Genomic DNA, 14198 nt, shown 5'->3' on the forward strand with positions numbered 1-14198 from the left:
GGCAGGGATTTGGCATAACTAGACAGCCCTGGAGCCTTCTTAACTGAAATGTGGGGATCAACAGGACGGAGGAGGGAGGAGTGAAAGACCGGGTGTGCCCGGTGCATGGACTTGGGAAGCTGTAATTTATAAGCAACTGGATTGATCTTCTTGATGATTTTATAAGGCCCTACAAATCGGGGGGTCAATTTGGTTGAATGCACCCATCTAGGCAAGAATCTGGTTAACCAAACCCGATCACCCTCCTTCCAATCAGGGCAGGGCAAGCGAGCCCTATCAGAAAAAACCTTATACTTGTGCCTAGCGGCCGCCAAACTCCGTTGAGCGGTAGAGTGTGCGGCCGTTACATGATCCAAGGTAGATTCAATAGTGGGTATATTAGAGGGTGAGGAAAAAACAGGAAGTATACTACGAGGGTGAAACCCATAAGAACAGAAAAAAGGGCTAAGACCCGTCGCCGAATGTACTGCGTTATTGTATGCGAATTCTGCTGTGGGCAGAAGGCTAACCCAATTGTCCTGATTCTTGTTGATGTAACACCTAAGGTATTGCTCGAGGGAGGCGTTAAGTCGCTCCGTCTGACCATTGGTCTCGGGGTGGAAGCCAGACCTTTGAACAAGCTGAGATTACTCATGTGGCAGCAGAAGAGCTATTGGACGTTCAACAGGGTTCCAGCGACCTGTTGACGTATATATCCACCTTTAAGCGCTTGGCTTCCACCGCAGGATGGCCAGAACAGGCCCAGTATACTGTATTCCGTCGTGGACTGAAGGAGGAGATAAAAGATGAACTGGCAAGAATAGCTCGTCCCACAACCCTGTCGGATTTGTTCTCCATAGTCACCCAGATTGAGTATCGTTTGAGTGAACGCAAGGCTGAAAGAAAGAAGCATAAGTCCCCTGTCTCCCTTCCTCAAGGTACCCATTCCTTACCTTCTCTAGCTCACCCCAGCAACAAGGAAGAACCTATGCAAGTCGGGTCAGCCAGAACTCCTTTGTCATCCGAAGAGAGAAGACGCCGTAGAGAATTGGGGCTTTGTATGTACTGTGGCTCGGATTCCCTCCTGCTTCGAAATTGTCCCGAAGTACACAGTACTTCGCAATGAGGTCACAAAACCACCGTAATTATTAATCACAGGATCGTTGTTTGACACCAAGGGAGTGACCCATGCTAATGCGTTCCCTGTCATGTTGGATACCATAAACCCCACCTTGGTGTGATCAGTTGAAAACAAACTTGGTCTGAACGTGAAATACATAGAACATGCTTCCAGAAATTCTTTGAGGCGCTTCGGGGTCCCGTCAATCTTGCCAGTAGACAAAGCCATGGGAGGCAAATCGTGATCCCTGGGTTCTCGAGAAGTGATCAACTGTCTCAATGCTAGATTGTCAGCCTTAACGTTCTGTAATTCGACGTTCAAGGCCTGGACTGCGGCCACTAACTCTTGTACTTGTTCGGGGGTGGCCATAGTTGCTTCCTGGCGTTGCAATCTGTCAGATAAACTCCTACTTTCTCCCAACTTCACCTCTGTCCCCCGTCTTTCTTTAATTCCTTCCTGCTCACCTGGGGGTATCTCTTCCGGTTCTGCTCCAAATCTCCTTCTCCAGACCGCTTGCTCTCTTGTCTGATGATAAGACCTACCCCGAGAGGAAGCCACCCTGCCCCTCTAACTCGGGGCAAAGGGGGCCCCCGAACCGGGGTAGACCGGTGTAGGGGAAAAAGCCGAGCAGGCACAAAAAACCCCTTGTTGCAGGTCTTGTAGTAGAGCTTGGCAGGACCACTGGGCAGGGCAAAGGCAGGAGGACCTACTTCAGAAAGCAGAGCGGCTAAGCAAAGAGGAGAGCCAGCAGGGAACCGGGCACAGAGAGTGCACTGGGAAAAAACACACGCTAGCCAAGACGAGGGAGAGGAAGAACGAGAAGGACGTGGGAGGCAATGAGGAGTGAAAGGAGAAGGCATGAGAAGGGAAGAGAAGCAAAGGGAGAGAATGGTGGCAGCAGCCATGGAACGGAAAACTGCAGCGTACCAACCCGGAGCCTGACGCGAAGGTTGCAACGCGCGGGCTTCCGGGTTGGATGACGTTAAATGGGCTCCGCAGAGGAGGGGCGGAAGACTAGACCGCTACATGCGGACGCCGGCAGCGTGACGGCCGAATCAATGGCCGCCCCATCGCCAGCGTCTCCACAGCCGCCAACGGCGGCCGAGCGTGACAGGATGAGGGTGTTGGGTCTGTACGGGATATCCAAGCTGATGCCACGTTAGAAGAATCCAAGAGGTGGGATGAAGGCTAGGGGAAACTTGATGATGACGGGTGTTGGGTGGACATAGTTGAAGGGAAATGGCTACTCCCTGACGCGTATGTAATGATGATGGTCATCATGGCCCATGGTCCTACGCATGTATGTGCCCAGAAAGTAACAAAAATGTTAGAGAAAGTTTGGGCAAATGACAAAACTTCGAAAATTGCTATGTTCAGGGTTGCATGATTTGCCTACAACACGATGTGGGAAAGGGGACAGCAACCCCAAGGGGAAGTTTTGGCCCACCCTCTGTCCCCTTTGTAGTTATCTACTTTGATTTTATTGAAATGGAACGGTGCAATAATATGAAGTACGTACTGGTGGTCATCTGTGCTTTTAGTAAATGGGTTGAGGCTTTCCCCGTTAAAGATGCTACAGCCATGACTACTGCGAAAACCATGTTAAAGGAGTACTTCCCACGGTCCGGGCTACCAAGAGTCATCTGGTCGGACAATGGTCCACATTTTGTCGCTGCTGTAATTCTGCAGATATGTGCGGCATTACAGATCGACAAACGGTTCCATTCGGCCAGACACGCTCAGAGCGGCGGACTAGTAGAAAGACACAATGGTATCATCAAGAACAAGCTCGCTAAGACGTGTGCCGGCACTAAATTAAAATGGCCGGACGCCTTACTGATCGAGTTATTATCCATGCGTACAACCTCTCAAACTAAGACTGAGCTCTTTCCATTTGAGGTGGTAATGGGGAGACCTGCCAATATCTGGAACCTTCCTAAATGTAGCTCTTTGAGAAACGTTGAAAATGTATTACTTTCAGATTATTGCAGCCAGTTGACTAAAAATCTGTATTTGATTCATCACCAGGTGCGAGAGGCTTTACCTGTGCGATACGAGGGCCCAGGCCACAGCATACGGCCTGGAAGCTGGGTGCTCATCAAGGCTTTTGAGCGCTCTTCCTACCTTGCACCTCGCTGGCGGGGCCCGTTCCAAGTCGTGTTGGTCACCCAAACAGCGGTGCGGGTTTCTGGAAGAAAGAACTGGATCCACATGTCGCACATCAAGAAACTTCCTCACCCAGTGCCACACGATATAGAAGAAACAGAACCCCTCGCTAACGCTGCAACCAACGATCCCAAAGCAGTAAATAGCGCCGAGAGTGTGTCGGAGAATCTTTCTGAGCCTGTGAGGCTTGGGGAAGCAGCCATTTTGTCTCCACACTCTCCAAAAGTTTTGCATCCGGAAACTGCCGTTTCAAATTCAGCATCTTCACTTGTCTCTGATATGTTGCTTCCAATGGGAAGTGACGACACATTGTTTCCGGATCAATCAGTACCGGGAAAAGCAAGGTACAATCTGCGTCCAAGAAAATAGACTTATGGCACGGTTCGGCTGTACATTCAGAGAAGGAAAGGATCATCGAGGGCTTGTTTTTGCCCAAATTTGAGAAAGGGGATTCTGTTGGCTAGGGTTGTGAAAGGACTAAGAAGTCGCGCGGCCGGGAGGTCGCCAACAACGAACATTGGGGGTTTCCGTTTGAAGACTACAATGCCTGCCACCGCTCGTATGGGACTTGTAAATGATGGTGTGACCAACCGGAACAATGGACAATGCACCTGGGCCCCAAAAACGTATTGCTGTGTTTTTATAATGATATTTGGTTTTATAATAGTCACTGGCCCTCATTACGACCCTGGCGGATTTCGCGGTGCTAAATGCACCGCGAAGCACGGCGGAAAGCCGTCGATAGCGCCATGGGGGTTGGCGGATTTACCACCCCATGCCGACCTTGGCGGAGCGGTAAATCCCCAATCCCCATTTTACCCTTCCCCATTCCCATTCTTGCCCCATAGGGTATAATGGGAGTGGGGAAGGAGTTAATTACGCCGCCGTAAAGTACGGCGGCGTAATTAACAACGAGGTCCCTTAGCGCCATGGTTTTCTCCGCCCGGTAAAACCAGGCGGAGAAAACCTCCATGGCGCTAAGGGAACTCGTAGTACGGCGGACGGGTCCGCCGCGATTAGCGCTGGCGGAAACCCACTCCGCCAGGGTCCTAATGAGGGCCACTGTCTTAGGATTGTGGTACGTCGAGGAAACGCATCCTTTAGAATCCTTATTGCCTATTGAAAATGTACCTACTGTTCCTACTCCCTTTGTACATTTGCATACTCTGACCTCTAGGGACTTTCAGCATAGACAAAGGTACCATAATAATACTCTGCTACTTATCATGAATGCTACGCATGCCATTTTTAATAAGTCTAACTGTTGGGTCTGCTCACATTTACCGCAACACAGGGATAAGGGGCTGGGTTGGTGTATTCATCCTTTACCTTTGACAACTGCTGGTTATGCTTCTCTTAGAGCACTGTTCTTAGGCCGTTGGAACGTTAGCATCTCAGGGAACTTTGATGGCACTAATTTGAATAGTTTTGAGAAACATGTTTTAAGACTCCCCTGGGATGCTCGCTTTTCGCAAACAGGAGTAAACCTAACGTTGCTTCTATTAGGCCTTCTGACAGACTGTCCCGTCCTTTCCAATCTTGATGGCTCCGATAGGCAATAAGGATGCCATGCCTCCTTCTTACACTGTTAACCATAGCCCAGATTCAGTTTCTTTTTGCATACAGAGGAATGGTACTCAGTCAATGGGAGATTTTAAAGGTTGTGCCAACGTTGCAAATTTGACTGAGGAAGACAGACCTTTGTATGTAGGTGAACCTGTCTACTTCGTTTGCGGTAATGTAGCATTTCCATGGTTGCCCAGGGATTGGCAGGGAACCTGTTATTTAGGGATCCTGTTACCTGGGGCGTTTATAGCTAGTACAATAGAAGTTTCAAAGGCTCGTCCACGGCGGGACGAGAGCGGTGACACTCCGGCACAAATCCTGGGAGATATAGCAAAATCAGTTCTGCCATTTTGGGGGCAGATAGCGAATTCCGAAGATATCAGAAGACTAGCGAGAGTACTGGAGAGAACCATCAACCGGACCACGGACATACTCTATAATATGATATTAGAACAAAAAGCGATAAGACTAGTAGCGCTTCAGAACCGGATGGCATTAGATGTCATTCTGGCTGAACGTGGTGGAGTGTGTAAATTAGTGGGGTTCGATTGCTGTGTTTTCGGTCCAGATTCCTTCCCAACTATCTTCAAGGCAATACAGAATCTGCACGTCCTTAGTTTAGAAGTGCATGTTCCCGAGGGAAACTGGGATCTTACCGCTTGGTTCTGGGACTTCTTGCAATCTTGGGGTTGGAAGCTACTTTCGGTCTTACTGATCATTTTGGGAATTATGTTGTTCCTTTGTTGTTGTATTCAGTGTCTACCTAGTATATGTTCGATGCTAGGGGGATGTTGCGCAAAAGCGATAGGTACAATAGGTACAATAGGACATAAAGTGTTTGGCCCAGATAAAACTTCCAAAGAATATGTGTTGAAAGAAATTCTAGCGAATGACCTAATGGCAATAGATATTTCCGACAGCGATTCAGGGTGCATGGACGATGATGCATGGAGTTATTTGCAAGGAGATCAGAAGTAGTGTAGCACTTGGCATAGGCCAAAAGGAGGGTTTGTCAAATGAGAAATTATATTGTGCCTCCTATTGCAATGAATATATGTATATTGGCCTACGCCAAGCTGCTTGTAAATCACTTGCGAAAAAATCCGTGTTGCAAGGTCCTGACCTTAGAATCAATGTAAGCTGCCATTTTAGGTCAATCCGCCATTTTGGGTTCGCTTTGTAAAGTCCCCCTGTGAGTTAAAATGGTGGACGATGTTATTCCGAAATACAACATGGTCGTCTTGACCTCTGCATGTAGCTAATATGTAACTTGCCTGCAGGCCACTTGTTGAGGTCGTGAACTGAGACCTTGTCCTTCGTTGACGTATGTGTAAAGGATTACTCGTGCAATGAAACTAATCCGCGAGCATATGTTGAGAACAATGTATTCAAATTCTGAACATAGAACACTTGTTTACTACATTGTATTAATGTTTGAGAAGACCTGCATGGGAAATCCCAGAATACACAGTTGCCGTGTAGGCTTGTTGATATATGTATTAAAAGCAAACCAGTTACATGTGGATATGCGAACTCAGCATGAACCCTAGATCAGTAATGTATTAGAGGAATATTAACCCGAAGTAGGGTTAGATATCGTGTTCGCAAATAGTATCAAAGAGCAATGAATTCTAATGTACAGCGTCTCTCACTGAATACACCGAACCACGCTGGAGTTCGCTGTGTTGCACTGAGGGCTGATAGCTATCTGATTTTGTTCTGTTCTTTGTAACTGAATTCAGTATAAATTAAAGTACTTTGTATGTTCCTTTGTAACCCGTGTCCGGTGTATTTCCTTTTGGGGTACTCCGCCTCGATATTTTGATTTTGTTTTCACAACGTTCCTAAAGCTCTGACGAGCTCTTCCAAACATTCCAAAACCTTTCCTTACAGAGAAGGCATCATAGCTTGGTAACGAAGGCACGTAATGCTGCACGCATTCCCAAACTTTGCACGCATACTTACCTCAAGAGAAGACTTCATGTTTTTTCTTCGATGACGCCCGTGCTCTTCAAGTGAAACTTTTCTCCTCAGCGAACCTGCAAAAGAAAGAGAGAGTTGTTAAATCTACACGAAGAGAGAGGTCTCTCACCATAAACCTTTTTTCTCTCAAAGACTTCAACACCCCACTTTCTAAAAATAAAAGATCCTCCAAAAATCCAGACACTTACCTTCAGAGGCCTTTTCAACTTTTTCCAGCCTGAGATCTTCTTGAGCCTCACCAACAATGCACCCCTGCATGAAAGCAGGATGGAGAGCTTCCTAATATCAAAACACAGGTGAGGAGGAGAACGGGGCACATAGAAACATTAGGGGAGTCAGCTGGGTGGGAAAAGGGGTGAGCAATAGTATAGTAACCACAGAATATTGATTCCAGTAGCCCATCTATGTTTTCTCTCCTTTGTGACACGGGAAAATCCTGTTTAACCAGAAATGCCAGATCACCAGGGTCCCAGACCATTCACGCTCCTGCAGGGACAAGGTAAACGTTACATTAATGGTCAACGCCAGTGATGTGGGTTTGGTTGCCGTGCAGGTACAGTGGGAGAATGGAGCATGCCGTCCCAAAGCATTTGCTTCTAGAGTCCTGAGGGATGCTGAGATACGGTATGCTGTAATAGAGAGGGAAGCTTTGGCCGCTATGTGGGCATCCAAACATTTTAGAACGTTCCTGTGGGGTGTTCCTTATATAATACACATGGATCACAAGCCCCTTATGTATGTGCTAACGACTAAGGGGATGGCTTCTGTTTCGACTAGGATTGCCAAGTGGATGGCTGACTTACAGGAGTTCAACTTCAGAGTGGAGTACATTCTAGGTGCCAAAAATGCAATGGCAGACTGTCTGTCACAATTGCCTAGTCCGTTCAATGAGAGTAAGCATGTCCAGGAGGTTTGGGAAGAGTGTACACAGATAGCCAGCGTGTTACCTGCAGTAGCCAAAGATGACTGGGACAGGGAGTGTGCCATTGATCCTGTTTTAACAAAGATCAGAGAGGGTCTTAGGGACGGAGCGTCAGAGCTTGGTGACAAGGTTCTAGGAAAGGGCTATGAGCATGTATGCACGAGGTATCGGAAGGCACATGGGGCGTTGCAAGAGGACAGAGGTTAATTCCTCCAGGCAGTTTAAAGTCCAGGTTAGTTCATTTTGCGCATGAGGGACATTTAGGTAGGTCATTGATGAAGAGAAGGTTAAGAGAGTCGTACTGGTGGCCTGGGATGGACGAAGAGGTGGAAAAGGTGGTGAAGGAGTGAATTGCATGTTCCGTGAGTGACAAAAGGAAGGTACCTGAGTCCAAGGTCGTGGTGGACATCATGGGACCCATGAATTTTCTGGGTGGTGGTCTAAGATTCACTGTCATGTTGGTTGATTACACCTCGTGTTGGGTGGAGGCCACCGCATTGGAGACTGTCACAGCCGGGAAAGTGGTATTGTTTCTTAGCAAAGTATTGGACAGGGAAGGGATACCGGCCAGCATAGTAACAGATAACGGTGTACAATTTGTAGCGGGTTGCATGCAAGATTTCATGAAGGAGTTAGGAATACAGCATCATAAGACTGCCCTATATAATCCTTCCACTAATGGTTTAGTGTAAAGAATGAATCGGTTCATTAAGGGTGCGACAAAATTGGCGGTGTCAAATGGTTTGTGTTGGGCTGAGGTATTATCGGAAGCGTTGTTAGCCTATAGGCACACTGCTTCGGTAGTTACGGGTAGTTCCTCTTTTGAACTCATGAGGGGCAGGAAACCTGGTTCAAAGTTGAGAGTTGCTGCTTTAGGAGGCGGCATTCACTCTGAAAGGGCATTGTAGAAGTGCTGAGAAGGGTGCGGTTGCGACAGGAGAGGGCAAGTGAGATAAACCTGGGAAGGAAGCCTCTTGTGGTGTCTGTGCGTGATTTTGTGCGTGTGAGAAATCCCAGGTTTGTGCCAAAGGTTGTCAGTGTGTACATGGATCCCTGTGTTGCGGTGAAGGTAGGTGGAGGGTATGTGGTGTTGGATGATGGTTCCAGGTGGAGCAACAGGAGGGTAGTGGTGTTGGAAAAAGAAGTTGATAACAGCCCCATGACTCCTTTTGGAATTGGCAATGTGTTTGATGTTCCTGGTGCGGGTGGTGGAAGGACAGATGGTGGTAGTGCTGGAAGCTTTGGTGGTGACGAAGAAGTGCCAGGGGGGGAACGTTATGGATTGTGTTCCTGTCATGCCAGATATAGTGGATGAGGTTCTTTCTACAGGTGACGGAGATGGTGATGTAAGAGGGGCGGAAGGGATTGGTGATCGTCCCGCAAGAATTAGGGTGTCTCCCATCAAGTTTAAGGACTATGTTATGAGGTGTTCTGAGAGTGGAGTTACATGGGGTTGATTGTTTTACCTATGTGTTGGGGTTGGAGTGTGTGCGTGTGGTGTAGGTGTGTATCTGGTCAGTGTGTGCAAGCTTGTGGTGTGTGTGTTGTGCATGCTGTGTGGGCGTGATTATAGTTTGTGTTCATTATTTCATGTAGTATTATCTTGTGGATGTTTTGTTCCTGTATGGGAGGAAGAAGTGTTGTAATGGAACCTTGGACTGTTTATCTACCTCCAAGGTTCCACATTCGAGACAGTTGTTGGCTGGGGGAGAGACCGGCTGGGTGCTGGGGTTTGTCCATGAATAAAGCTCAATTCAACCCCCCCATCCGCCTCACCCGAGTTATTTCACATTGCTATTTTAACAGTGAAAGCTGTGGTGAGCAGATAAGGGTGAAGAAAGATGGCGTATAATCCGACTTGCTGCTGGCAGCTGAATATGGAAAAAACATCTCCCCCGAAATACCTTCTGTTTGAGGGCAGGGGAGCTGGGATAGGGATACTACCAGCCAAGAAGACACACAAAGATCCGCTGTTGCTGCAACCAAAATCAAAACAGGAAAAACAAACCCACTGGCACCTAAATATACGTGACGCTTCGAAACACTTCCGAGATGTAGAAGCGCCTTATAAATACACAATAAAAAATAAATACCTGCCCGTACACGGCATGGAGTGCTCCTTCCTCTGTGATTCTCTGCTGAGTGTGAAAACATCACAACGACTTAACAGAAATATGCAAAGTACGTCATGATGCCTTAAGGGCATTTTAGAAAGTATCAGCAAACTTTTAAACAAACAAAAGCAATCAGGGCTCATAAGGACTTTAAATGTGTGATTGATAATTAAAGCAATATAATGCCTCCCTTTAGCCTTCTTTGCCACAGAAAACAAAGGAGCAAATGAGCAACCCCCTCCCGGGGGAATGCCAAATCGCCCGCCATGAAGGAGAAAAAATAACTGCAGGGTTATGCTGGAAATTCGTACCTAAATGCATCTGTCTGCATAAAACACATATCACCATCTGCTGCACATAACAAATCCTCCAAACCCCCTCCTCTCCAGGGTGCAGGTGAACTATTTGCTGTACTGTTCACTGATGGAATTGAGGAACATGCGGTGTCCAGCCCCAATTCATAACACGTCCCCAGGGCAAATCGCCCATCTGCATGAGAAAACCCAAAAAAGAACTGAATATGCATGCAATTTAAGTAAATTTCACACGATACACATTACAGACCCCCAAAATACACAGAAACACCCACTTCCCAATATTGCCGCTCTAGCTCGCAAAGGCGGGTGAAATCATCTGATTTTGTTTTTGGCGGGTGAGACACTCATTGGAATGAATGGGCTGCAGGAGGCTTGGCGGGTGAGTCAGCCCTTTACAAGGCGGGTGACACCCGCCAAAAGCGTGTGAGTTGAGAGCTATGCTTTGAAAGTAACAATCAGTGCTTAAAGTGGGCCGGGGCCTGCCGGGCCCCGGCAGTCTCCAGAAAGTGGGGCTGAGCCAGGGTCCAGCCGGGGCCCCCCTCCCACACAACATTGGCGGGATGCATTATCCCGCCGCGGCCGCGACGGGAGATGCACCCGTCATTATGTCGGCCAAGCTGACAGAAGTGCCAGCCAGCCACAGCGATGCTGAGGCTGGCGGCACTTCTGTCAGTTAGTGTAACTCCCTTTGATGACCCCTCATCAGGGTCATCAGAGGAAGTTACTGTCCCTTTGTTTTCCCTCCCCAGGTCACTGACCCCCGCGGGCTCTGTGATCTAATATGCAGATTAGATCACAGAGCCCGCGGGTTCGCAGAGGGTGAAAGACGCCTCGGGCTCAGTGATCTATGTGCTCTGAGCAGATAGATCACACAGCCCGAGGTGCCTTTCTCCGTCGGCAAAGCTTTATAAAAGATGCCTTGAACCGTGTACGTTTCAAGCCATCTTTTATAAAGGTAGAAATATGTCTATGTTTATAAAAGACGGCTTGAAACATGCACAATTCAAGGCATCTTTTATAAAGCTTTGTCGACGGACAAAGCCACCTTGCGGTTTGTTTTGTCCGTGATCAACGCTTTATAAAAGATGCCTTGAATTGTTTACGTGTCAAGCCATCTTTTAGAAACATAGAAACATGTTACAAATATCTATGTTTATAAAAGGTGGCTTGAAAAGTACACAAACCATAGTAAGGTAAGCATACAAGTGTGCGTAAAATACTATGGTTTGTGCACTTTTCAAGCCACCTTTTATAAACATAGAAATATGTAACATTGCTGTTTATAAAATATGGTTTGAAAAGTACACACACCATAGTAGTACGCATACAAACATATAAATGCTCACATACATTTATATATTTGTTTGTGCACCTTACTATGATTTGTGCACTTTTAGGCCACGCCCACAATGAAAGCCACGCCCCCAAACGAGGGCCCCCCCTCAATTTCTTACCCCACTTAAAGCACTGGTAACAATCAATATGAGTTAACTGTGAGACCTAACATAACTATACGAAATGTGCTAACGCAGGAATCTCTCCAACTCCTGCTGAGTCCTGCAACGCCATGCCTTCCCACTCTTGCAAAAAAAGATGACAAGTCAACGTTCAATCCAACGGAATTCAGAGAAGCCCACGCCACGAAGTGGAGGCGGGGCGTTGCTTTGGTCCGTAAAACCCACGTGATGAAGTGGAGGCGGACGTTGCTATGGTTCGTGAAACCCACGTGATGCAGAGTAGCCCACGTGATGCAGAGGAGACGTAGCGTTGGCATGGTCCGTTTCTCTGATGGAACAAGACACTATCATTTACGAAACGCTCGCTTCCTGATTCTAGGCAGCATCAGGTGAGTACATGCGATCCAGCTCTTGTAATGAATTATGTATTGATTTAATTTCGCATCCATTCACTTCTCACCCCTTTCTTATATTTTTAAGAGGAGCCCTTTTGCAACCTCTGCAAATGCCCGTTGAAGCTGTAATTTTGTTGTATTGTACTTATCACATATTAAAATTAGACATTGTAAATACATGACTTTCTAAACATCTAGTTTTGAAATTACACAGGGCAGCCTGTTGTTGGTACCGTAGACACAGTAGCTGCTCCGAAGCTCATTTACGGTATGGTTAAGTCACTGGAGTGCTTGCAGACGCAGTAACTGCTGTGCAGCTACTACATAGATCCTGCTCTGGTGTAAGTGACAACATATATAATAACCAGGCCCGTTTCTTGACCCCGGCGAAGCGGGCGGCTGCCCTGGGCGCAGTTGCCCCGTCCCTGGAGGGCGAAGTTTCCCTGGGTGTTGTGTTTCGCAGGACACTTCAGGCGTGGTAGCGCATCAGAAGCAGCCTCGTGTAATTTGTCCCTCTGCTCCCCATCCTCTTTTTTTTTTGTAACATTAGTGGTAGATGACATTTAAACACATACCCAGTACACAAAAAAACAGTAGGACATTGTACTTGCAGGACACTCAACTGCTAGAGCTCTGTCCAGCCAGGCAATGTGGGACAAAATATGCAAACATCCATATGTGCATATGTGTTGACAACATAAGTGACTTCACAGAAAGAGCACTGCAAAACGCATCACCAGTCTCTGCTACTTCGACACACCAAAGGAAGTGACATTACAATAATTTGCCATGAGGTAATTGAGTCTCAAATAACTTTGTGGTGTGAAGTGCACTAATGGCACTATTATTATATGGGTAGCATCTCTATAGCTATTAAAACCATGAGTGGGGATTTATTTTTTATAACAGCTTATAACATAATGGTATAATAATAGAAGCTATGAACTGATCACTTGAAGGACTTCAGATAAGACACTGAGAGATTAAATGATTTGCCCCAGATCACACGCTTTGGTTATGGAGTGGAATAAGACACTGAGATTAAATGATTTTCCCAGGATCACACACTTTGATTAGGCAGTGAAAATGGGATGTGGGCAATTTAATCACTTGACTACATATCTTTCAAGGTTTACTTAATACACATATTTATTAAGGCTTTGTTTATAGAAATGACTTGGAAAAAACACAACATAAAAACAAGCATCTCACAATAAACTATCCTTATACTATATAACTTGTCATTGAAATATGTTGAGCAAAATGAGTTTGACTTTAGCTTTATTTTCCCCATCTTGCATGAAAGGTCACAGTAGCACCAGGCAGACATTCTCACTTGACTTTCAAAATCATAGTCTTATTTCAAACACAGCATGCTGCATTATGCACCCCCCCTACTTATAATTACTCCCAATTCACATTTCTTAAGGGACAGAAGTCCTTGCTAATATTCCCCCCCAGCCCCTATTGATGTCTAATTGCTGCTATTGTAATGCTCTGTTGACTCAGAGCAACATGTTAAGATGCTGCACACCCGGGGAGCGCTGCTCTTCTGCACTGAGTTTCAACAATCACACAGAAGGGTGAGCGCGGGGCAGAAAAGGCTTTGATCAGCCCGGCGGTCGAGACAAAACCCATCAGTGCATGTAAATCCCGCAAAATACGGGACATTTGGCCACCCTAGTGGGGCACGATTGCTGTGGGGAAGAGTACCCGCAGCACAGTAGCAGCAGTTGCTGACTGGCAGTCACATAGTACTTGGGTAATGTTAAGGAAGTCAGAGGCTCTCTGAACTTTTGCGCCACTTGAGGTGGAGGCATAAAAGGGCGCCCGCCTTTCCTGGTGGTCACCCGTCTTTGTATTCAAGCAGGAACAACACACCACGGAGGAAAAAAGACAACTGTCTTTGAGCGTTCTCGGCTTCCCGCCCCAACACTCAATTGCTTTCTACCCGGACTCCTGCACAAAGAAAGAAGACTGCATTGCCGCCCGACTTGCTTGTGTGCAGAACTACTGAGAAACAAGATAGGTACAGCCCGATACTTCTGTTGACATTTTAGAAAATGTTCCTTTAAACTGTGTACCTAGCGTTCGGCTGGTGCTCAAACAGTAGTTTGCATAGTTCAGGGTGCGTTCTGGACAAGAATGGGTAAATGGGAATATTTTGTGTTACTTTCCT

The 14198-nt window shown here is 46.8% G+C and overlaps 1 protein-coding gene across 5 annotated transcripts in view; it reads left to right on the forward strand.

Annotated features, from left to right (window-relative positions):
- The window catches only part of LOC138526886 (uncharacterized protein ZSWIM9-like), a 1119771-nt gene that overhangs the window by 868554 nt on the left and 237019 nt on the right, over nt 1-14198 (forward strand). For 2 of the 5 annotated variants that reach the window (XM_069637671.1, XM_069637709.1), the window contains exon 1: nt 11914-12013. The exons of 1 other annotated variant lie outside the window; for it this stretch is intronic. Coding sequence is in view for 1 of the 4 variants with exons in the window: in XM_069637709.1 (XP_069493810.1) it covers nt 11916-12013 (98 nt within the window). In the remaining 3 variants the exon portion in view is untranslated. Of the gene's footprint in view, nt 1-11866; nt 12014-14198 lie in introns of those variants that run through there. 2 more of the 5 variants (XM_069637688.1, XM_069637681.1) reach the window with 2 other exon arrangements.

The sequence above is a fragment of the Ambystoma mexicanum genome, chromosome 1q, assembly GCF_040938575.1.
Source record: "Ambystoma mexicanum isolate Mex_15411 chromosome 1q, UKY_AmexF1_1, whole genome shotgun sequence".
Taxonomy (NCBI): domain Eukaryota; kingdom Metazoa; phylum Chordata; class Amphibia; order Caudata; family Ambystomatidae; genus Ambystoma; species Ambystoma mexicanum.